This window comes from Puma concolor, chromosome C1 (genome assembly GCF_028749965.1).
Source record: "Puma concolor isolate L17-30 chromosome C1, mPumCon1.1.hap2, whole genome shotgun sequence".
Taxonomy (NCBI): domain Eukaryota; kingdom Metazoa; phylum Chordata; class Mammalia; order Carnivora; family Felidae; genus Puma; species Puma concolor.
This window is the reverse complement of record NC_141674.1, coordinates 72,173,618-72,198,702: the sequence shown is the minus strand read 5'-3', so window position 1 is coordinate 72,198,702 and position 25,085 is coordinate 72,173,618. Positions and strand designations below refer to the sequence as shown.

The window sequence follows — 25,085 nt, the reverse complement described above, 5'->3', positions numbered from 1 at the left end:
TTCTTGGGTAAGCTGACCTAGAGCTGAGTGAAGGGGACAAAAATAACCAAATACCTCCTCCTTTTCCCGGGGGTGTATCAGGCCTAGATTCTGAGGATGAACACAAGTGAAAACCTCCTGTTTGGGGAGGTGGGGTTTGTTGGTTAGGATGGCCTTGGGAGGTAGAAATGAGAAAGTGTACCCCCAAAATGCCTTGGCACCCACCGCACCTTACCGGCTCCCTACTTAAAAGCTTGGAAGCACACCCTGCCATGCACGTGGCAGCCAGAAGTACCAGGGAATTAACACCCCCAGGGGAGTGTCCGGCCAGTGGTGGTTTGGAGCAAGTGGATAAATATACCCAATTTCTTCAGTCCTCAGGACAATTCTGAGGCATGTCTATACCAGCACTGTCCAGCAGAAATGTAATGTAAATCACATGTGTAATTTTACATTTTCTTGTAGCCACATTAAAAAAGAGTGAAATGAGAGGCACCTTGGTGGCTCAGTCAGCTAAGTGTCTGACTTTTGATTTCAGCTCAGATCATGAACACACGGTTCAAGGGATCTAGCCCCAAGTTGCGTTCTGCACTGACAGCACAGAGTCTGCTTGGGATTCCCTCTCTCTCTCTCTCCCTCTCCCTCTCTCCTCACCTCTCTCCCCCTCCCCTGCTCATGCTGTCTCTTTCTCTCAAAATAAATAAATAAACATGAAAAAAATTTTAAAACACGGAAAATGATATAGGTGAAATTAGTTTAATAGTGTATTTTGTTTAACCCATATATCTAAAATATTATCGTGTCAATATATAATCAATATAAAATTATCAATGAGATATTTTACATTTTTGGTAGGTTAAAAATCCAGTGTGTATTTTAGAGCACATCTCAGTTCTGATTAGGCATATTTTAAATGCCCAGCAGTCACACGTGGCTAGTGATTCTCATATTGGCCAGGCCAGATCTATACTGTCTCCCAAAGGTTCCCAATGTGACTGAGCCCCAGCTGCCTACAGTGGTAATCTTCTTATGGATGCACCCTATTGAGATTTCCTTCCCTTGGCCCTTCCCTTCCCTGAATGACTTCTCCAGTCTCTTACCAATACTGCCTGAGTTCATCTTCCAAATGAACCACTTGCGCTCATATCCGTGTCTCTGAGTCCGCTTCTGGGGACCACAACCTAAGATGTGATGGATCTAAGCCTACAGGCTCTAAACGTTAGCTACATTCCATATTAGTTATTAAGTTGTCCTCAATTTTGAACTTTCCGTTGTTTTTTTTTTTTAATTTTTTTAATGTTTATTTTTTGGGGAGAGATAGAGCCGAGCAGGGGAGGGGCAGAGAGGCCGAGACACAGAATCCAAAGCAGGATCCAGGCTCCGAGCTGTCAGCACAGAGCCTGACGCAGGGCGTGAATCCATGAACCACGAGATCATGACCTGAGCCGAGGTCGGACGTTTAACCGACGGAGCCACCCAGGCGCCCCTCCTTCTGTTATTTTTACATGCAATAAATACTTGCTAAAAGTTATAGCAAGATGTGTTCTGTGCTGTGACAACCTGGGGGGAAGGGTCTGCTGTTCCTGAGCCTGAAGAGCAAAAGACAGAACAGTGTCCCCTCCCCTGAGGCCAAACTGGCGGTAGCAGTGTCAGTACCCATGGGGATAGCTATGCCCAACAGAGGGGCAATTTCACGCAGGTCACCAGCAGCAATGTAGCCAAGTGACAAGGAGGCTGGCATGGAAGAATACAAGGGACTCATTTGCTTTCACACAAGATGGTGCTGGGGACTCCCAGAGAGGCCAGAAGACAGTTTCTAGCCACCAAACCAAGGGAAGGGTGTCCCAGCTACCACAATTTTATATTTAAAAGGAAATTTAAATTTTTATAAGCATGGGTGGTAAAGTCTGGACACCTGAGTGCCTTGTTAAGTCTCAATTTGCTGGCTCAATCAGGATGACTTCAGAGACTCCTCCATCCATGCCTCTGAAAGTAACGAAGAAAAACAGGTTGAGATGCAGATAGACTCCGGCACTGGTTATAAATTCTGCTAGAAGAGGTGCATTCTTCTAGGAGTCAGAGCATGACTTATGATGTCAAATAATACTAGACACATAAAACAGCCCTATCAGGGTATGGAGCAAAGATGAGAGAGCAATTTTATGTCAGCAAGCACTGAAGTATCCCTAGAAGAAACCTGACCCCAAAATGTCCACATATATTAACAAAACCTATTGTTTTGTATTTACCTGATGAAAACAGAAAATTCCTTCCTGCTTATTTGTACTCCATCTCCGATTCTCTTAGAATGGAACTGGCTGTTTTCTGGGCATATTTCCAGGCATATTTTTTTCTCAAGCCATCATCTTCACCAAATACAGGCCAATACATTTTAACTTTGGTGAGCCAGACATGAGAAATGACCAAAATATCTTACAGAAGACTAGTCTAAACTTGGGGCTTTATATCCTTACGTCCTAAAACCATGTGCTTTCATTATCTTTTCCAAAAAATGAATTTAAAATGACAATGGTAACATTTTTGTGGCTTCCACAATACACTCTATTCCATTACTCTCTCTAAGGTCACAAATGAGCTCCTGTCCCAATACCTAACCAGGGATTCTCGTTCTACTTGAATTTTTTCTGCAGCATTCAACATATTGAACAACATTTTCTTTGTTTATTCCATTTCAACAGATATTTTTTATCACTTACTATAAACCAAGCACTGTTATAAGCACCTTAGATATATCAGAAAGTAAGACGAAGACCTGTGCCCTTCTGGAGCTCACAATGTAGTATGGAGAGACATCATTAAACCATAAGCCTCCGTTACTGATAGTTTTTAGAAGTTGGACACCAAAATACCCTTTCTGAACAAGCAAGGAGAGGTCGTAGGCTTTGGAGGCTGGAGAATATGAGTCAGAGGCTGGAAGATGACAGAAAGCTGTGGGGCAATGTGTGATTTTCACCTAAAGTATCCCCAAACAGTAAATTCCTAAGCATCACGAGATGTCAAGTGTAACTGGATTTCTTATGGACAACAGAGCTGGGGTACTGCTTACATCTCGACCTGGCGGTTCCGCTGATTCCCTCAAATCCACACCCTCTCTCCCACCCCTGGTACCACTTTGTGAGTTTGGGGCCTCAACCTTCAAGCTGCTCTCCTCCCAAGCTCTAGTCTTATTCATCTCTATCCTGGCCCCCATAGTGCTTCCTGAGGGATCGTTCCCTAAAATACAAATCCTGTCACTGCCTTTCTCCTGAATCAGGCCTTCCAAAATTGATAATATGCTTGCCAAAGATCCTTTGGTAAAATATACACTGAGGGACACAGGTTTATTGGTCAATAGAATCGTACTTGCAAAAAGCACAATGGAATAATTCTTTCTCCCAAAGCAAGAGTGAAATGCTCTTTCTGTTTAGAAAGGTCGACACACTTTTCACTGCTGTAGGAATTATCTCAGAACAGCAATAATTCTGAGAAACTGTGGATGGTTGACAGAGCTAAGCTAATCTTGACAGCAACCCCGATAATCACAAGTGGTTGTTTGGGGGTTTTGAGAGTTAGCACCAAGCAGTTTAAAGCATGTGAAGCTGGTTCATTGCCCATTCGCTGAGAAGCTGCAGGTTACTCCTCACATCCAGCAGCTTGACGTAACTGAGAGCTGAGTAGGTGTGCAATGCCCAATCAGAAACACAGGATCAAGTTTTGTGTCTGCTCTGAAGGTGGGTCCAGAGGGTATGGGTGCTGCCAAGAGAGAACCAGCACCTAGAAAGGCAGCCTGTGGGCTGAGTTTCCTCAAGGCAGCATAGTTGGGGGAGAAACCGTATTGTGGCTGAGGGGAATCAAGGTCATCATCAAGAAGATGCTGGCAAGCATCAGATCTGAAGGATGACTTAATAGTGACAGTATGTCTCAATAACAAAAGTGATCATTGTTAATATTTACTGCGCATTTGGTATACAGAAACTAAGCACTTGGGGGCGCCTGGGTGGCTCAGTTGGTCTAGTGTCAGTCTCTTGATAGCAGCTCAGGTCATGATCTCATGATCCGTGGGTTCGAACCCCACATTGGGCTCTGCACTGACAGTGTGGAGCCTGTTTGGGATTCTCTCTCTCTTTCTCTCTCTCAAAATAAATAAATAGAGCTTAAAAAAAAGAAACTAAGCACTTTACATGCATTCAATCTATGAGATAAGATGTTGCTCTTTCTTATCCTTTATATGTTAGTATTTCCCAACATTCCACCTCTATTCCTCCTCTCTTTACATATTTAAACTTTTCTACTGGGTGGATGAGAAACTTTGGGCCTATAGCAGTTAGGAAACTTGCCTGAACTTGAACAGTAAGTGGTAAAGGGATGACTCAAGGCCAAGTGAAGTAAGGCTGAAAATCAGACAGTGAGGTGTGAGTCAGAGACCACAAGATGGAGGTCAGAATGGAGGACAGACAAAGGATGGGTTGAGGCAAGTAGGTTAGAGCTAAGGTCAGGAAGTTCCAGAACACGGAATTCTCCTTTAGCCGTGTCTTGGTGTGCCATCGAAATGAGAGTGGCTGCTGAGGGGAACTCTGCAGGACTGGATGGGGATAATGGAAAAAGTTTGCCGACGTAGAGAAGAATGATTATTTTATTTTGCTTTCATTTATTCTGTGGTGGTAAGAACACTTAACGTGGCATTGACCCTCCTAACAAAGTTTTAGGTGTATGATACAGTATTGTTAACTATAGGCACAGGGTTGTAGAGCAGATCTCTAGAACATAATCATCTTGCATAACTGAAGTTTATATGATTGAAGAGCCGTTAGCCAGTCATTCAACATGTATTTATTGAACACCTCCTATCTTAGTCCACTCAGACCGCTATAACAAATTACTACTGACTTATAAACTGTACTGGCTTATAAACAACAGAAATTTATTTCTCACAGTTCTACAAGGTGTGTGACTGAGATCAGGCTGCCAACACGTCCAGTTCTGGCGAGAGCAGACTGCTGACTTCTCACTACATCTTTACATGGCAGAAAGAACAAGGGAGATCTCTGTGGGGTCTCTTTTACAAAGGCACTAATCCCATTCTTGGGGGCTCCACCCTCATGACCTAATCACCACCCACAGACCCCACCTCCTAGCACTCACATTGAGGGCTAGGATTTCAACACATGAGTTTTGGGGACACATGTTCATTTAATAACACCTACTATCTACCAGGCACTGTTATAGAAGCAGCATTGAAAAAGTAGATAAAATGCTGGCCTTATTGAAGCTACACTTTAGCTGAATAACAATAGATTAAATACTAATCAATAAAAATAGTAGATCTGATGTGGTGTGCTATCACAGACAGTCCTTTCCAAGGAAAAACCCCACTGGAACTGGATTTTCAAAAGTAGGGGAGGGTGGCTTAGTCGGTTAAGCGACTAACTTTAGCTCAGGTCATGATCTCACAGTTCATGAGCTTGAGCCCTGCGTTGGGTTCCATACTGAAAGCATAGAGCCTGCTTCAGATCCTCTGTCTCCCTCTCTCTCTGCCCTCTCGCCCACTTGTTCTCTCTCTCTCAAAAATAAATAAACATTAAAAATAAATAAATAAAATAAAAATTAGGGGAAAGATAAAGAAAAAAATAACTTCCTATCCTGCAGGCCAGCTCCCTACCTCTGTTTAGCAAAGATTCTCAAGGTTCAAGTGGCTCTGGCAGTAGGAACATGGTCTCCCAGAGGCTTAGAGTTGGTAGCACTGTCAAAATCACTTAGGCAAACCACCTTGCCTTCCAGTTTGTGAATTCCCTCATAGAAAAAGTTATCTGGGGTATGTATGCTTGAATACCTTCCCAGAAAGAAAACTTAGTATTTCTCAACTCAGTCCACTCCAGAGAAGTTCAGTTTGGATCTGGATCCCTGTTTTTCAAATGATGCTCTGGGAAGCCCTGGGTATCGTTCCACTCTGGGCACTCATATGCTATGCCTTCACTAGCCCTTCCCAAATTATGCCTGCAATGGAGCCCCACCTGGAGTTTGCAAGTACCATCTTCTTTCTCCTTCTGTGACTTGTATTTAAGCCCCTTCAATGTTACCCATGGATCTTCGTGTCTCATGGATCTTCAGCAGGATCAGGCATTCTCATTTACAAGATTCCTTACATATACCCCAAGGTGCCATCTGACAGAACTACGAACCTCTGAACTCATGTAAAGCTGTTTTGTTATCATCTCTTCATTCACCAGAGGAGGGTCCATTTGTAGAAACTCACTGTAGACTAAGAAGTCTTCTTACTAGAATCCTGAGCTTCTGCTCAATAGTGTTGATGCCACCTTCTGGAGTCATGCTCCATCACTTACATCCCTAGGCCTTGAGCAGTGGACCCATTCCTTAGCCTCCTCACCTTGGCAGGATGTTCTTGTAAGGTAGCAGTTCAGGATCTATCAAAAGCTGGAGGACTCTTTTCCTGACAATCTCGGGATGCTCTCTTTCACATGTAGGGAGTTGGACAATCCCACCATAAATTTCTTAGCTTTTCTTTTTCCTGCCTCAGGCACAGAGAACAGACCTAAATGCATTATATCTTTGGCCTTGCCCCAGGGAATGTTCTAGTATCCTAGCTCCTCTGAATCACTGCATCCTAAAGCAGTTAGCTCAGTCTGTAGCTAGCAGTTAAGAGCACTGGCCTTGTGATCAGACATGTTGAGTTGGCATCCTGATTATGCTACTTGGTAGAGGAGTGCCTTGGGCAAATAATGTTTTCTAAGCCTCAGATTTCTCCTCTGTAAAGTGAGGGTAATAAAGCCTACCTGAAAGGATTGTTAACAGGTATTAAATTGCAACAGCAGATGTAACGTTCTTGGTTCAGAGTGGGTGCGAAATAAATCGATAGCGAATATTTCTTCCTAAGTATTTGTATGCCTGGGAGATCTAACTGCTCCCTCAAGATCTCTCTGCTGGTACATAGGATATTGCCTCTCCTCAACTCTATTTAAGGTACTTTGTCCCATAAACATGTAAGCCTCTAATACCAAATTCCTGTTTTTCCTCCCCAAACAAATCCCCTCAGCACAAGGCAGAGGGACTAATCCCTTCCTTCAGGTTCCCTCATCAACCCCAACAATGTCCTAGTCTCAGGGTGTACTTATGAATGTCCTCCTAGTATTTGTTTAGGCCCATGCTTACCTGCACCCTCCTGGTCTTTCTTTCCTAAACTGGGAGCCACTTCTGGGACAGACTGCTTGGAAAGTTCACAAAGTTCCTGAGCTAAACTGTCTGAATTCCACTACAGATCGTCTCGCCATTAAAACCCAGAAGTGTCTGGATCAGAACTGGCCACTTTTTTCCTCCAACTATTTAGAGGAAATGTGTAATTCACAATCACTTGGAATAGAATTCATTGCTCAACCTAGCACCTGGTATCTGGCAGAAAGTGTTGGAATAAATCATTAAATAGCAGTTAAAGTGCCATCTATTAAAGTCCTCTTGTCCAATTTAAATATACCTCAGTCAAAAATGGTTTCCTCTTCCCTCCCTCTGCATCCCTATGATAGTTATGGGGATGTTAGTTAGTTAATGAATGCTTATTAATTGTTCTCAGGTCAGATAGCTGATAATTGACAAATTTAGAATCCAACTGTACTAAGTTGAATGATGTCTTCCCAAAATCCATGTCCATTGGAACTTTGGAATGTGACTTTATTTGAAAATAATGTCTTCACAGATGCATTCGAGTTAAGATAAGGTCATACTAGGTTAGAGTGGGCCTAAATCCAATGATTAGTGTCATTATTGGAAGAAGGAAATTTGGGGGTGCCTGAGTGGTTCAGTCAATTAAGCGTCTGACTTCAGCTCAGGTCATGATCTCATAGTTTGTGAGTTCAAGCCCTGCATCAGCTCTCTGCTGTCAGTGCAGAACCTGTTTTGGATTCTCTGTCACCCTCCCTCTGTGCCTCTCTCCCATGCGTGTGCAGTCTCTCTCTCTTTCTCGCCCACTCAAAAAATAAATAAACATTAAAAAGAAGATGAAGAAGGAAATTTGGAAACAAAGATACAGTAGGAAAACAGAGAAGGCCATGTAAACACGGAGGCAGAGATTAGAGTCATGTTGCCAAAGCCAGGGATTGCTGGCAACCACCAGGTGCTCAGAAGAGGCGAGGAAACAGTCTTCCCTGGAGTCTTCAGGGGAAACATGGCCCTGCCAATTTTGAACTTTTAGCCTCCAGACCTGCGAGAGATGAAATTTCTGTTGTTTTGGTGGGTGGTTCAGTCAGTTAAGCATTTGACTTTCGGTTCAGGTCATGATCTCACCATTTGTGAGTTCAAGCCCCACTTCAGGTGAGCTTAAGCCCAGTTTCAGGGTCTGCACTGACGGTGCGGAGCCTGCATGGGATTCTCTCTCTGTTCCTCTCTCTCTGCCCCTTGCTCAGTTGTGCTCTCTCTCAAAAATAAATAAGCAAATAAATAATGTTTAATAAATGAATAAAGATAAACTTCTGTTAAGTCACCCACTTTGTGGCAATCTGTGACAGCAGCCCTAGTCCTAGCCCTAGGACACTAATACACCAGCCTGAGTCTGTCAGTGGCTAACTCTTCATATTTAGCCACTATGACATGCTGTCCTGCGTCTGCAGCACCTAAACTGTGTCCTTCATGGTACATTTCTCAGATGCCTCGTATTTCACAGTAGGAGACGGATGGTGCACCCAGAACTCAAGGTGGGGATGGAGGGGGTGGGGAAGAGGTAAAATGATTGCAAGGTAGAGAATGGGCAGGGCTATTTCTTGGAAAGGGGCCCAAACTTGATTACAGTCTGAACCTGTGGTTTAGCAGAAAAGGGGAAATGCATATGACTATGAAGGAAGTATCGTGCACTAGAAAGAAAGCCAAGACTGGAGACTGCAAGGTCTGCCATGAACCAGCTCTGTGATCAGGCACATGACATTCAGATGTGGCTGCTTTGACACAGACTATTCCACTTGGGAACATTGAGGCATGGCCTCAAAAACAAAATATTAACCTTTCAGCTTTAAAAAATTCCCAAGCTCCTCATCCATTCCCACTCAGTCCCCAATCCTCTGTCCATAATTCCTGCTTCTGACATAGCAGACACTTAACTTTTGAAGAAAGAACTGCATATGGAGGATAGAAGGAGGTTAGAGGTGTCAAAAAATGAAATAATGGTCAACAACAAGAAAAGAGATATATAGCAAGGGTCATGAAAGAGGGCTCAAGAATCAGAAATGTCACTAACATTTGGTAATCAGTAGCCGTAACAGAAGCAAATGTGGCAAAATATCAGTATTTGTCAAATCTTGGTAGTGAACATAGGTGTTTGTAGTATTTTTTCTTTAAATAGTGTGGTGTGTTTTAAATGTTTTCTTTTTACAAAGAACAACAATAGAAGAGCAACCACCTCCTAATGGCTGGACCAAAATGGATGTGTCAAAGCAGCATCATTCAAATCCCTTTACTTTGATGGGTGCTGAATCCCCACCTTTGCGAGCAGAGCTTGTATAGTTGTGGCAAAACAGTTCATTCCCACACACGGCTGGATCAATACATCGAAAAGAAGCTGTGGAAATATAAATGAAAAGACATTTCCTTGGGTTCTGTGCTCCTGCTCCTGAGAATTTATGCAAGGGAGACGATCATTCAAAAGAAAAAAGGATAGGGTGCCTGGGGTGGCTCAGTCAGTTGAGCGTCCAACTCTTGATTTCATCTCATGTCATGATCCCAGGGTCGTGGGATCAAGGCCCACATTGGGCTCCATGCTGAGCATGGAGCCTGTGTGAGATTCTCTCTCTCTCTTTCCCTCTGCCCCTCTCCCCTGCTTGCGCTACAATAAATAAATAAATAAATATAATAATAATTTTTTTTAATTTAAAAATAAGAAAAAAGAATGGAGGATACGTAGATGAAAACATTGGGGACAAAATTGTTAATAACAATGAAAAACTGGAAATAAAGTAACCCTGGGGGAGTGCTCACCACTGTTCCCACTCTGGTCGTGCCACCTTTATCTTCCCCTAGATCACTGTGGTAGCCTCTGGTTGTCTCTGCTTCCACCCTTACACCTACAGTGTACTCTCAGCGGCCAGAGCAATCCTTTTAAAAGGAAATGAAATCGCGTCCCCACTTATCTTCCAAAGGTTCCCAACTCCCTCGCTGCTACTACCCGTGGCCTGAGCCACCACCTCCGGGGCCTGGATTTCAGGGACCGTGCCCTCACTGCTCTCCCCCTTTCCATATTCATTCCTTCCCCTCAAAGCAACAGTGAAAGTGTTCCTTTTTCAAATCATAAATCGGATCATGTCACTCCTCTGCTCAGAACCCTGCAGTGGCTTCCCGTTTGACTCAGAATACACCCATATGACTCAGAGTAAAGTCAGAGTACACGTTCAGAGTAGCACACAAGGACCTCATCTCCTGCCCTGCCCCACTGAATCCTTTTCATTGGCTGTTTCCTCTACTCATAATGTTCTTTCTCCATATGTCCACATGACTCGTTCCTTCACTTCCTTCAGGTGATAACTCAAATCTCCCCTTCTCAGTGAGATCTTCGCTAACCACCGTATTTTAAATGTTACCACTCCAGCACTGAGTGCTGAGTAATGTATAGAATTGTTGAATCATTACATTCTACACCTGAAACTACTATAACACTGTATGTTAATTTTACTTGAATAAAAAAAAATTAATATTACCATTCCAGACACTATCATCTGACTTTTCTGTTTTGTATTTTCTCTTAGCATTTATTATCTTCTAACATAATAAGATAACTTTACATATCATTTTTCAAGTGTCTATCTGGCCTGCCCCAAATACATGTATGCTAGAATTAAACTCCAGGAAAAAAAGAATTTTTATCTATTTTGTTCATAGCTATTTCCCCAGGACCTAGAACAGTATGTGGCATATAGTTGACGTTCAATAAATGTTTGTGAAATGAAAGCACAAATGGTTAAGTAAATTGGGTTATACCAAGATGTGGGAAGATTAAGCAATCAGATAAAATTGTACCCTACTGTGTAACAATATAGAAAAGGACATATGATGTAACCTGTTAAAAGCTTATGATGCAATGTTATGTGATCAAAACTACATTGATATGGGTTTGGCAACATTGTTCTTTTCTGGTTCTTTTGTTTCCCTTCCCTTAGAGTTTTCAAGAGATGCCTGACTAGCTGTCTCAGTGGGTGGAGTATGGGACTCTCGATCTTGGTTTGTGCGTTTCAGCCTCATGCTGGGTGTAGAGTTTACTTAAAAAAGAAAAAAAAAAATGTTGGAGTTCCCAAGTTTGCCTTTGGTCCTCTTGCCATTTCTATCTACCAATACTATAGCTTATTTAGCATGTCGTCCAAACCACCGTCTCGGGCCCAGGCTGTTTTCAGCTTACCCACATTATTCATTACTCATGTTGTTTTGTATACACCTCTATTGGTAGTTAGATACCATTCTGGGAATAGCTATCAGTCTGTTGCATAAAAATAAGATAACTCTTCCAGGATAAGATGACCAGAACATGTTACTAAGAACTCAATAAATGAGTAATACAAGACAGTAATAGAGTTCATACTGTGTGCCAAGTACCTCTAAGAACTTCACATATTAATAGTATCATTTAATTCTCACAGCAGCCCTGTGAGAGGTGTAAGGTAGACATGTCTTTATTATACAGATGAGTAAATAAGGAAATAGGATTATAAAAAACAGTAACCAAAAAGTATGCAGACGTTAAATTAAGTATTAAAGAGGGGGAGGAGGATTATGAGTGTTTTTTGTCTTTCAAAAAAGTTCTTTAACATTGTAGTTAAGCTGCGTCTGTGTGTATTGTGTACGCGTACGCGGGCGAATCTGTACGCGACCAAATAAATTAACTACTTTAGTGGGCAAACACAGCAACCGGATATTGTAGGGCAGGGTCTGGGAAAAAGGGAGGAACCCAGAGGTACAAACAGGTCGAGCCCGCCTCCACCAGTGAGCAGCCTGCCGAGGCGGGGGCGGGCGGCAGGAGGAGTAACGGGCCCCACCCACGGAAACGAGTCCTTACCGGGAGGCCAACCGGCCTCTCCTTGCAAATAGAGTGCGGAGGCTGTGGGCGGAGCCACGCCTGAAAGGATCCAGGGGCACCGATTGGCTGACGCAGAGATGGGGCGGGCTCTAAGGCTGGCCCAGCCCCGCGGAGGGGAGGGACCTGCGCGCGAGTCTCCTGGAGAGGAAGGAACCCGGCGCTAAGCGCGCTTTGAATCGTAAAAGTCTACAGCACCCTGGGCCCTAGAGGCGGAGCCGGAAGCTCTACGGGTTTCAGCTCTGAGCCCCTCTGTTTTCGAAGGGGCAGCCCTCTTCCTCTAGCCCGGGGCTGCCTCCCTCCTCCCCCTTCGCCCGGAGGCCGAAGCCCCCAGCCTGGCCTGGCGGTGCTGCGGCAGCTCCCGGACCCGGAAGAAGCATTAACTCTCGTCTCCGCCATGGAGCCCACCGCGCCGTCCCTCACCGAGGAGGACTTGACAGAAGTGAAGAAGGACGTAAGTAGCATAGCCTGGTCCAGATGCCGCCGAGGGCCGGGGGTCGAGGGGGGGCAGGGGCAGGCTGCGGCCCGGCGGGCAAGGAAAGCGGAAACCCGGAGTGGGAGTCCGAGTCGGAAAAGAGCCTGCGGGTCAGAGAAGCGGAAGGTCCAGACACCGCAGGACTGCTGGGAGCCCTACATCCGAGGGCCTTGGTGGAAGTGATCCCCCGTGACCTGTTAATCTACGTTTTAAATCGCTAAAAGCAGGGCTTGGGTTTCTGAAACCTTGTCCAGTGGAGCGTTTCTTCGCAGTCAGCTGTTTGCCCACTCTTCACTCTTCCTCTGGTGTTTTTTTTTTTTTTTTTTTTTTACCCCCGCTGTACTTTGGAGCTGCGTTGTTGGGAATCGACTGCCCAGGTTCATCCTTGAGTCAGACTCCTTAGGCCGTTGGCTCAACCTGGAGCAAAGTCAGTTAAAGGATCCCAAAGCAAATATGTGAAACTCTTTTATAAAGGGGGTTGGGGGAAGCTCAACAGCTGAAAGCACAACCTGGAATTCCCCTAGTAGGCAAACGCCCACATATTTAAATTGAGGGGGGGGCGGTGTAGTCGAAAATTAATATACAGGTAAATGCTGAAAATACTCAGTACCTAAATTAGTCTCTTTTGCTTGGATGTTGCAGAACTGCACACATCTTAATACTTATTTGCAAAGAATGACTTTGTTAAGGTATTTCTTGTTCTCTTTTGCTTTTAATTGTTTTGCCATGTGAGACCTATAGGAGTACCACTAAAATACTTTACATAATTTCAAATTAAAAACAGAAACTCAAAAAAAAAAAAAACCTGCCAAAACAGAAACTCAACAGAAAATGAGTTCTGGTTTAACACTGCAGTATGTATACAGAATCATCTTTGTGAACTGGACAAAACAGCAGCTTTTTAAACGTTAATCTACCTTAAATTCTTCCCTTTTCCCTCCCTGGAAAGGTTTATTACACTGAACTCGCAATTACAATTGGTATGACTCATCAGTAGAAGGAAACTGGCTATGACTGGGATTTGTGCCTTAGGTTCCTCATTCAGATATTTATGGAGCACTTACTGTATGGATAAAGTACTGTTCTTGGGCCTGGAAAGAAAAAAAAAGGACAGTCAGGCCTCTGCTTTACATTCTATTTGAGATAAGACTGGGACACTGATAACTACTGTACAATACCTGAATGTTGTTTTATATAAAATTTGTGCCAGTAAAAACAGGAATGTCAAGAACTAAGCCTTCAGTGTTCCAGGTTTTTTTGTCACACACTTTGCAATGTTTCCATTTAATCTTTACAGCAGCCTCTGAGGGAAATAATTATCGTCCCCAATTTACAGCTGATTAAAAAAAAAAGGGGTTGTGAGAGGTTAGGAGTGGGCATAAATATAAAACCTGTACACAATCACAGATATGAGGAGTGTCTCCCAGGTCTTAATTCATTTTTTTCCTATCAGTTCATTGATACTATGCATCTCCATGATTTCAATTTATAGCTATATCAGAAATTCATAACCTTGAGGAATCATGAATGGGTTTCGGGAAGTCTATTAAAAAAAAAAGTATGTGCATATTTTTTTCTTAGAAATTTTTTTCATGCTATTTTCAAAACGGTTGATGACTTCAGAAGGTTTTAAAATTATACACAGGGGTGCCTGGATGGCTCAGTTGGTTAAACATCCGACTTTGGTTCAGGTCATGATCTCATAGTTTGTGAGTTCCAGCCCCACGTCGGGATCCATGCTGACAGCTCAGAGCCTGGAGCCTGCTTCAGATTCTGTGTCTCCCTCTCTGTCTCTGGCCCTTACCTGCTCTCTCTCTCTCTGTCTCTGTCTCAATAATAAACATTTAAAAATTAAAAAAAATAAAATTATCATACACATATTTGGACTTCCTTATCTGTCAGCTCTAGGTGCTTATTTCCAAATATCTGCTGGAAATCCACTTCTTTTTTCTGCACACTCAAAAACTGAACTTTTTATTATCCCTTCCCCAAAGCTGCTTGCTGTCCCTGCTGTATTCTCTGTCTTGATGGATAGTGTACCACCACCCATCCTCCTGGAAAATCCCACTTTTTCACTGTGCTCCTTCCGTCCCCACCTCCTGCCCCCATCTAGTTCTTTACCTCATCTTTTTGGTTGAATTTAGTTCTGTTTCATAAATATGGATTACATTCTGCTGTGAAGCATGGGTGATTCTAACAATTCAAAAATTAAAAACTAAGACACAGTCCCAGTTTGAAAAGCTTGATTTCTTGGAAGGAGGGAGACAGACATAAAACGATAATCTCCAATTACGGGATAAGTGCAATGTATTTTACATTCATCTATAACACTACTTGACATTCTGATAAGTGCAAGATATACAGAGTTGAACAAAACATATCTGGTTTTTGCCTGCTTTAAACATACAGGTCGTTAGGGTTGAAAATTAATAAATATATGATTACAGATTAAGCTAAGTACTATGAAGGAGACAGGTGTTGAGACAATAGCAGGGGGGAATCTACTTGCAATAGGATGGTCAGGGAAGATTAGATTTAAATTGGCTGCTGAAGAATATGACAGAACTGGGGGAATAATTCTATTCTAGGCAGAATAGAATTTGCAAAAGACCTAAAGCAAGCAAGACCTTGATGACTTGGGGAAATTGGAAGAAGGCAGAAGGCAGCAGGTGCCCTGAGGTGAAGTTAGAAAGGTGGGCTAGAGCTAGATCATAAAGGGTCTTAGAGACGGTAATAAAGTGTTGGGATTTTTTCCCCAAGTATAGTAGGGACCTATTGAAGAATTATATTTTTAGTCTCCTTGCGTATTGTATGAACTGAGGAGAGCAGAAGTGAGAAGAGGAAAACCAGTGCGGAGATTCTTAGAATTTATATAGTTGAGAGCTAATGGGTGATTTGGATCAGGGTCAAAGCAGGCAAAATGGATGGAACAAGGGAATTCCAGATGGATTTTTGAAGTAGAAATGATATCACTTGGTGATAGATTTAGTTGAGAAAGAGAGTGGAATTAGATTGGTAAGTGAAAATGTCAAATCAGCTATTAGACCTACAAGTCTGAAGATCAGAAAGGAGATCTGAGCTAGAACTATAAATGTGGGATTGAATGAGTTCACCTAGGAAGTTGAGAGCTGGAAGGGAAAAGGGAGATCACAGGGGAGTTTTACAAAGTGAAAGGTTACAGCCACAGAGATGAGAATGAAGCCAGGAGAGTGTGGTATTCCTCTAAAACAAGAAAAGAGTATTTTAAGGAGGGAGTGGTCAACTGTGTCCACCCTATTGAGAAGTAAGATGAAGACTGGCAAGTATCAGATTTGACAGGAGGTCACTGTAGCTGAGAAGAGTAGTGAGACATAGTGGAAATGAATTGTGGAGTCCTGCTATATAGAAAAGTGAAATATATGCACAGGATGCTACAGGGACAGAGGAGAGGGGTGCCTAACTCCGTCTAGGGAGTTTAAGCAAAGCTTCGCGAAGGAGATGCCCACTGTGCTCAATCTTAAAGGATAAATGCAGACTTTGGGTATGAGAGGAGAAAACAAGACAAAGGTAAAAACACAATGAACTGTAGAGTGATAAACAGCAATTTTAGGTAGAATATGATGTACCAGGACACATGGAGGTGGTGATAGATTAAGCTGGAGAGGTAGGCAGGATCCATACTATGAATTGCCCTGTCTGCCATTATCAAACAGCTATTATTTATTGAGTACTTACTGTGTATTGGGAACTGTGTCGAGCCTTCATATTCACTTAGTCCTTCTGAAGGTCCTTCAAGGGAAGTGTTTATCACTATTTTTTCAGTAAGGAACCCAAAGCTTAGAGGGGTTAAATAACTTACCCCAGCTCTTACAGGAGTATATGGCAGATTTAAGATCCGAACTGAAGTTGGCCTGATCCAGAGCCAAACTCGACCTCTCCACTGTTCTGCCATAGTTGAGGAACTTCATCTTTTAAGTTGGTGGAACACACTATTTTAAATTTTTACAAAATTCACTGACAGTATTTCAATATTAGTAAAATTCGTATGGTACTTTTTTTCTTGAAAAACTGGAAGATCTAATAGATGTGTGAAGGAGACATTTGAGTGGGAGGAAAGAACTAGGAAGTACAGCTAGGTGTCTATTCTTAATAGTCCATGCAGCATATGATAAAGACCTGAACTAAGGCAAGATTATAATAGAGATGAAGTGAAGGGGCAGATTCAGTAAAAATAAGGAGTAAATTGGCAGGACTTGGTGGATGGGTGATCAGATATGGCAAGTGAGTGAAAGACAGGAAGTCAAGGATGAGTTGTAGGTTTATTGTATGATTGGATGGGTGGTGGTACTCCCAAATTAGTTAAGAATATCAGAGGAGGGGCACCTGGCTGGTTCACTTGATTAAACATCAGACTCTTGATCTCAGCTCAGGTCTTGATCTCGGGGTTGTGAGTTCAAGCCCCGCTTTACAGTCCACACTGGGAGTGGAGCCTACTTAAAAAACAAAAAAAGAATATCAGAGGAAAGGGACAGGCAGAGGTAATAAATTTGGTTTGGGACATGTTGAATTTGAAGTACCTTTGGAGGGGCGCCTGGGTGGCTCAGTCAGTTAAGCGTCCGACTTCAGCTCAGGTCATGATCTCACAGGTGGTGGGTTCGAGCCCCGCGTCTGGCTCTGTGCTGACAGCTCAGAGCCTGGAGCCTGTTTCAGATTCTGTGTCTCCCTCTCTGCCCGTCCCCCACTCGCGCTCTGTCTCCCTCTGTCTCAAAAATAAAAAAACATTAAAAAAATTTTTTTTTTTTTAAAAATGAAGTACTTTTGGAATGTCCAAGTACCTTTGGAAAGTCTTGATTGCATATACAAATTTGGGAATGATCAGCATCTAAGTGGTAAAAATGACAGCAGATGGAGTTTTTCAAGTTCAGGTTTTTTTTTTTTTTTTTAATTTTTTTAAATGTTTTTATTTATTTTTGAGACAGAGAGAGGCAGAGCATGAGCAGGGGAGGGGCAGAGAGAGAGGGAGACACGGAATCCGAAGCAGGCTCCAGGCTCTGAGCTGTCCTCACAGAGCCCGACACGGGGCTCGAACTCACAAACTGCGAGATCATGACCTGAGCTGAAGTCGGACACTCAACCGACTGAGCCACCCAGGCGCCCCTTTAATTTATTTTTTTTAAGTTTGTTTGAGAGACAGTGCGGACACCAGTGGGGGAGGGGCAGAGAGAGAGAGGAAGAGAATCCCAAGCAGGCTCCACTCTGACAGCACAACTGTGATAGTGCAGCTTTATCTCATGGACCATGAGCTCAGACCTGAGCCTAAATCAAGAGTCGGTCACTTAACCAACTGAGCCACCCACGTGCCCCTCGAGGAGTTCAGCTTTTAAATCTATTGTCTCCATCCCCACAGCTTAAATTCATACACTCAACATAGCTTATGTAAAATATGGCAGCAATCTTCTTATGGGTCTCCCAATTTTTGCTCCCCCCAACCCCCAGTCCTCTGCAGAAGTTTTTTTTATTGCTTCTGATTTATAAACCTTTGATGACTCTTTTGGCTACAGGGAGATGTATTTTCCTCAACATGTTATAACAGTTCTTCCCTAATCTGACCTGTTTTCCTTTCCAGCTTAATTTCTCACCACCCTCACATGCACCCCTCATCCCAATTACCCTAGTCTTGTTAGTGTTTCCCTCTGTGCACCTTCATGCTACAAGTATAGCCTCTGTAAACTTCCCAGGTCTAGAGGTACAGTTAGTTGCTTACTCTGTGCTTTCCCAGTACTTGTGTTTTTTTTGGGTTTTTTTGTTTTTTGTTTTTTTGTTTTTTTGTTTTTTTTTTAATTCTGGGTCTTTTCACATTGTTTTATAATTACTGGCTTGAGTTTGTTATGTATTCTCCCAACTAGACCATGTGCCCTTTGCATGTAGGATCCAAGCCTTGTTCATCTTTGTATGCTCAGCACATAGCATAGTAGGTATTTAGATATACGAAATGTTTGTTGTGTGAATACATAAATGAATGTGGGAATTCAGTGGCCTGAGAACTATAGGAACCCTTCACCTAGCTTGCTTTCCTGCCACCATGTACTAGGTAGGGTATTTCTAAGATCTTTCATTCCCTCTAGCTCATCATGATACCTGTGAGTCCATTTAGTCATCACTGTCTTCATCGCTAACATTTATTGACCACTTACTATTTACCAGGCACATTTCTAAGTATTTTACATGTATTTATTTCTCATAATATTCTGATGAGGAAACTGAGGCACTGAGGAGTTAACTTACCCAAGATCACATATCTAGTAAATGAAGGAGCTAGAGTATAGTCAGCAGAATCAAATTATTAATGCTATTTATTGGGACCCACATCAGTTTTCTGCTAATTAAATTTCCTGAGGCACTTCTCAGATCTAGGTCTGTTTTCTGTGATTTCCTTTTCATTTCTTTAATTCCTTCCAACATTCACTATTTCTTTAGCGTTTGCCTCCCCACCCCCACCCCTTCTGCTTTCCTTCTCCCAACTGACTCACTGAGTTAGTCTTTCCAACTGACTCCAAAGATAGATACATTATGAGTCCTTTTAGTGCAGGGTTTCTGTTGTTATTATTATTGTTATTATTATTGTTACTGTTATTTTGTTTTACTCTAGGAAAATGGAAAATTAACAAACATGAGAAAGTTATAAATTATGAGACCTCACTAAGCTCTCCTCTTTGGTCCTGACTAATCTCGGATTCCTTGTTAAATGGTAACTAAAATGTATGGAAGCCTCTGCTCTCATCTGTACCCCTGAAGGTGGAGGCGCGCAGCAGACCTCCCTCTTTCCACGACCCAGGCCCTCTAGATTCACCCCCTCCTCATAATAGCCTGGTCTCGGTGTGTAGGTGTGAAGATGAGATTAAAGCAGCATAGAAACTGAGCAATGTTTAGTCTAGGACCTACTTCTGTCCGCTTGGCCGTTTGTCTTAATAACATAGATCTTAGTAGGCCTGAGTTTCTTGACTTCAGTACGTTTTCTCCCACCAGTTAAGATTCTAATAATAGTCACCTAATAATCAGTCACCTATGTGATTTCCTCTGGTGTTTAAAAAAAAACAAAAACACTGAAGCATGGTTTGTATCTTTTAGGCTTTAGAAAATTTACGTGTATACCTGTGTGAGAAAATCATAGCTGAGAGACATTTTGATCATCTACGTGCAAAAAAAATACTCAGTAGAGAAGACACTGAAGAAATTTCTTGCCGAACATCAAGTAGAAAAAGGGCTGGAAAATTACTAGACTACTTACAAGAAAACCCCAAAGGACTAGATACGCTGGTTGAATCTATTCGGCGAGAAAAAACACAGAACTTCCTGATTCAGAAGATTACAGATGAAGTGCTGAAACTTAGAAATATAAAACTAGAACATCTGAAAGGTAAACTATTTTAAGTGGCCAAGAATTCATTTAAATGTGACAATGCTTTCATTTATTTGTTTTTTTTTTGTTGTGTTTTTTTTTTGTTTGTTTTTTAAACTTCTTTTTTTTTTTTTTTTCAACGTTTTATTTTTTTATTTTTGGGACAGAGAGAGACAGAGCATGAACGGGCGAGGGGCAGAGAGAGAGGGAGACACAGAATCGGAAACAGGCTCCAGGCTCTGAGCCATCAGCCCAGAGCCCGACGCGGGGCTCGAACTCACGGACCGTGAGATTGTGACCTGGTTGAAGTCGGACGCTTAACCGACTGCGCCACCCAGGCGCCCCTGCTTTCATTTATTTGTAATGTTTATTGAATTTTAAATTTTTATTTATTTTTGCTATTTATTTACTTTTGAAAGAGAGAGAATGTGAGTGAGCGAGGGGCAGAGAGAGAGGAAGAAAGCGAGAATCCCATGAGGTGCAGTTAGAAAGAGGAAGAGAGCATAGGGCCCGGAGCAGGGCTTGAGCTCACCCGGTGCGGGGCTCGAACTCATAAACTGTAAGACCATGACCTGAGCTGAAGTCGGATGCTTAACCAACTGAGCTACCCAGGTGCCCCTGACAGTGCTTTTAAAAGTAAAATACAGAGGTTCCAGGCTGGCTCAGTCAGTAGAGCACGTGACTCTTAATTTCAGAGATGTGAGTTCAAGCCCCACATTGGGTGTGGAGCCTACTTAAAATTTAAAAAAAATTTTTTTTCTTGAAAAATACAAAACTGAAAACCCAGAAATGATCATTTTGTTTTTATTCAAAAAGTTTCAGCTTCAGAATTACATTTGATTTACATTGTTTTTACCTTTTATCATGCCATTTCACTGGAAAAGTGGACGACTATCACTCAGTGTTCTGAGGGTAATGAAATCTGAGTTCTAACTGTAATGAAATCCCGGTATACGCAGGAGCTGGTTTCTGAAGTCAGCAGAATGTCAGTTCAATCTGTTCAAAAATAACCGCTGAAAATGCACATCACACACGAAGAACAATATATAGACGAAGTATTTTTATAGTAAGTCCAACTCTGATAGTTCTTCTTCCACCTGCTAATCACAGAATGAAGTGGGCGGCATGTTTATAAGAATCGTGTTATAGGGGCGCCTGGGTGGCGCAGTCGGTTAAGCGTCCGACTTCAGCCAGGTCATGATCTCGCGGTCCGTGAGTTCGAGCCCCGCGTCAGGCTCTGGGCTGATGGCTCAGAGCCTGGAGCCTGTTTCTGATTCTGTGTCTCCCTCTCTCTCTGCCCCTCCCCCGTTCATGCTCTGTCTCTCTCTGTCCCAAAAATAAATAAACGTTGAAAAAAAAAAAAATTAAAAAAAAAAAAAAGAATCATGTTATAGAAGTTATCCGTAATTTTAAATACTAGAGTCACAGTCTGGCAAGACGGGAAGGGTGTGGGAATGGAGGTTGATTAACGGCTCAGCAAATTTCACCGCCCACATCTCACCCTCATCCCGGAGTACACCCTGACCAATTGGAATACTTCATAGAATTGCCTGCACTGTTTAAATCCTCCTCTCCCCACAAACCCCGTCTCTCTCTCTCTCTCTCTCTCTCTCTCTCTCTCTCTCTCTCTCCCCTTCTCCGTCTCTCTCTCTCTCTCTCTCTCTCTCTCTCTCTCTGCCTTTCTGCAGAGCACTTGAGATAAATGTGCATGTGATATAGCTCTACTCCAGCTGTTCTAGGCACTGGGGATACAGAAATGAGTAATTTAGGACTCTGCTCTTAAGAAACTCACAGTCTGTTAAGTCCATACTGGGACACACTGGAAGTCTTCCCTCCTGAGCACATTTAAGAAGATCATTTAGGGGCGCCTGGGTGGCTCAGGCAGTTGAGTGTCTGACTTCGGCTCAGGTCATGATCTCATAGTCTGTGAGTTCGAGTCCTGCATTGGACTCACTGCTGTCGGCACAGAGCCTGCTTTGGATCCTCTGTCCCTCTCTCTCTCTGCCTCTCTCTGCCTCTCTCTCTGCCTCTCTCTCTCTCTCTCTCTCTCTCTCTCTCTCTCTCTCTCTCTCAAAAATAAATAAACATTAAAAAAGAGAAAGAAAGAAAAGAAAATTGTTTATATAGCATGGAACAGAAATGCTGAATGTATTGTGAAGCTGAAAAGCTAGTGGGGGAAAAAATGACATATAAATGTACTTTATAGACTTTGCAGATTTTCCATAAAATTTGTCAACTCAGGATGTTCTGTGCCTATAGACAGGTTAAATATTTGCTAAGCCGAACAGATAAAATTTGTTTGTGTTCATTCTTTCACCCTGAGGCTAATTGATACCTATACCCATTGGATATGGTAAAATTCTTTGATCAGAAGAGCCACTATCATTTAAACTCTAAGGTTGGGAACCAGAACATTATTTAATGTGAAGAGACCTGGGTTCTAGTTCTCACTTTCCCATGAAGTAGTTCTAGAATGCTGGGCATGACTTAACTCTTTGAGGCCTCTATTTTCTCGTCTCTGATAGTGAGAAGCTATCCCAGGGGACCTCTAAAATTCCTTCTACTTCTAACACCCTATGACTCAGGAATCTATAATTGGTATTAACTCATAGAATTTTAGCATATGCCCTGTTTACAGTTTGTTTCTTACTGCGTTTGTGCCAGAATGCTAAAGAATATTAGTTGTGAAAGCTATTTCTTACTTTATGAAAAATTTTAGGGGCCACATAATTTTTTCCAGGTCATTCAGTAGTTAAGTATATGAGTACACAAATTAAATGTGATTTACAGCATGTCATTTAGCTTCTTTGCGATGACTTCCTTATCTAGGAAATAAAAAATAATGGTGTACTTCATGGTTGTTGGGAAAAGCAAATGAAACATGAAACGGATTATGACAGAATTTATAAACTGCTATTTAAATTTTTGGTTGTGTGGTAACCAGCTTGTAATCTTTCAAAACTTACAAGATGAGTATGGGCTGGAGTTTTTTTTGTATGTTTGTTTTGTTTTGTTTTAGTGACTTTTTCATTTACATCTGAATAATTTTATTGTAGGACTGAAATGTAGCAGCTGTGAGCCTTTTCCAGATGGCGCCACAAACAACTTCTGTAGAACAAATTCAGATGAGAGTAATTTCTCTGAAAAACTGAGAGCATCCACTGTCATATACCATCCAGAAGGAGAATCCAGCACAGCCCCCTTTTTTTCTACGGAGTCTTCCTTGAATTTGCCTGTTCTAGAAGTGGGCAGAACTGACAATCCCACCTTCTCTTCAACTACGCTTCCCAGACCTGGGGACCCTGGGGCCCCGCCTTTGCCGCCGGAGCTGCAGTTAGAAGGAGGAGGAACTTGTGGAAACTCTAGTGAGATGTTTCTTCCCTTACGATCACGTGCTCTTTCGCGTCAGTGACTGAGATTACAGCCTTCTAATTTTTTTTTAATAATGACAAAAAATATTTGAAAGGATATGAATCTTTTTATAGAATTGCTATAATGACTTAACATTTGATATGCGTCTTTTAAAATGCAATGGAAGCATACTTTGTAAATAAAGTCTTTTAGAATAAAAGAAGCATACTTTTAGATAGCTAAAGAAAATCATGTTGATCATGTAATTTTCAGTGTTTTCTGTTCTTTCCATTTTTGAGGTATCTTGAGTGTGTTCACATTTTTTATGTTTTAAGACTAACAGAGAACATTGCTCTATTTGAGAGTAGAGTCTCAGGCTGGGAATAATGTCTCAGTGCAGTTGTGCTAGAAATTTTCGAGGTCTAATAGTCCTTTCCAATTCTTCAGCAGTAAATTTTCAGATTAAGCTATTTCTGGATGGAATAAAGCCAATCACTGACAGGAAAACTGCCAGTGTACTGAAAAGAATCTCTTTCCCACTCAGTTGGTCTTAGGGACACTTACAGAGTCCCCTTCTTTTTTTTTTTTTTTTTAATTATTTTATTTTATTTTATTTTTGAGAGGGAGAGACAGAGCACCAGCAGGAGAGGGGCAGAGAGAGAGAGGGAGACACAGAATCAGAAGCAGGCTCCAGGCTCCGAGCTGTCAGCACAGAGCTCGACATTGGGCTCGAACTCACAAACCCGTGAGATCACAACCTGAGCCGAAGTCAGATGCTCAACTGACTGAGCCACCCAGGCACCCCACAGAGTCCCCTTCTAATGTGGGGTGACATCAGAGAGAAATGTTGAGGTTGGAACCACCAAAGATCTCAATTTGCCAAAATACATTTCTTACTCACCTTACTAATAGTACCTTCTTAGGATTTTCACAGTCTTTGCTTATCATTTTAATTCCTACATAAAAATCTTGACAAAAGCCTGCTATTGCATATAATTTGATGAGATTTAAAAACGTTTTTCTGTGCTTTTCATTCGCTTTTAATGAAGACCACTGTACAAGTTGAAATAACTAGGACAAAGTGTGTGTGTGTGTGTGTGTGTGTGTGTGTGTGTGTGTGTGTGTGTGTGACAGTTCTGTCTTTAATATTGTTTGGAACAAGTGGCCATTAGCCTTATCTGTCTTTTTGTTACATAACAAAGTTTGACTAATTTTACACCTTTATAAATTTTATGCTGTCACTATTTTTATTTAAATTATAATTCTATTTTCCTGATTATATGTCTCATATATTTCCATTACTTTCAAAAAGCAGAGATGGAATATGCTATTAACAATAAAAGGTTTTAAATTGTAGTGCGGATGTTTTGGAAGTTTCAAGTATTTCATTAGGAAATAAATACCTAAAATACTTTTTTATATATGCCAATTTTTATACACACATTACTTCAGGTTGTGAGATCAAGTTGCATTTCTGGATAGACCAATGAATTTATCAGTCATGAAGAAGATTGGCATATTGGCTTTAAAATTTTTTTCAAGCCTGGATGATTTTTGTAGTGTAACATTTTCTAAGGATTATAGGGAAACATCTCACCTTCAGCAAGGCATAAGAAAATAGTAACATTACATTTGAAGAAATCTCTTTAAAAAGCAGAAGGAGGCTTTTCATTCGTTGATGACAATAAAAATTTGATATGTGGTTACTTTTTAAAATTTAAATAGAATTTACTCAGATCGAAAAAATTTGGATACGCTGTATCACCTACATTTATGGTTTATAACACTGAGTTTTCTTTCAGACTGTTAACTATACAGATAATAAAATTAATGTTTTAACAAACCTA

General features: G+C 41.8%; 1 protein-coding gene across 1 annotated transcript; it reads left to right on the top strand.

The window, feature by feature from the left end:
- Positions 1-12,159: 12,159 nt before the first annotated feature.
- BCL10 (BCL10 immune signaling adaptor) lies at positions 12,160-25,085 on the top strand. The gene is made up of 3 exons (XM_025935067.2): positions 12,160-12,488; positions 19,617-19,905; positions 22,944-25,085. Exons 1-3 carry the CDS (start codon positions 12,432-12,434, stop codon positions 23,297-23,299), a joined length of 702 nt encoding a protein of 233 aa, XP_025790852.1. The 5' UTR covers positions 12,160-12,431; the 3' UTR covers positions 23,300-25,085.

What these genes read in the sequence shown, in the direction of transcription:
- BCL10 (XM_025935067.2), top strand. Translation starts at nt 12,432, where the DNA reads ATGGAGCCCACCGCGCCGTCCCTCACCGAGGAGGACTTGACAGAAGTG. An exon ending in TGACAGAAGTGAAGAAGGAC is followed by an intron (nt 12,489 to 19,616) that starts GTAAGTAGCATA and finishes TGTATCTTTTAG; the next exon opens with GCTTTAGAAAATTTACGTGT. An exon ending in AAAACTAGAACATCTGAAAG is followed by an intron (nt 19,906 to 22,943) that starts GTAAACTATTTT and finishes ATTTTATTGTAG; the next exon opens with GACTGAAATGTAGCAGCTGT.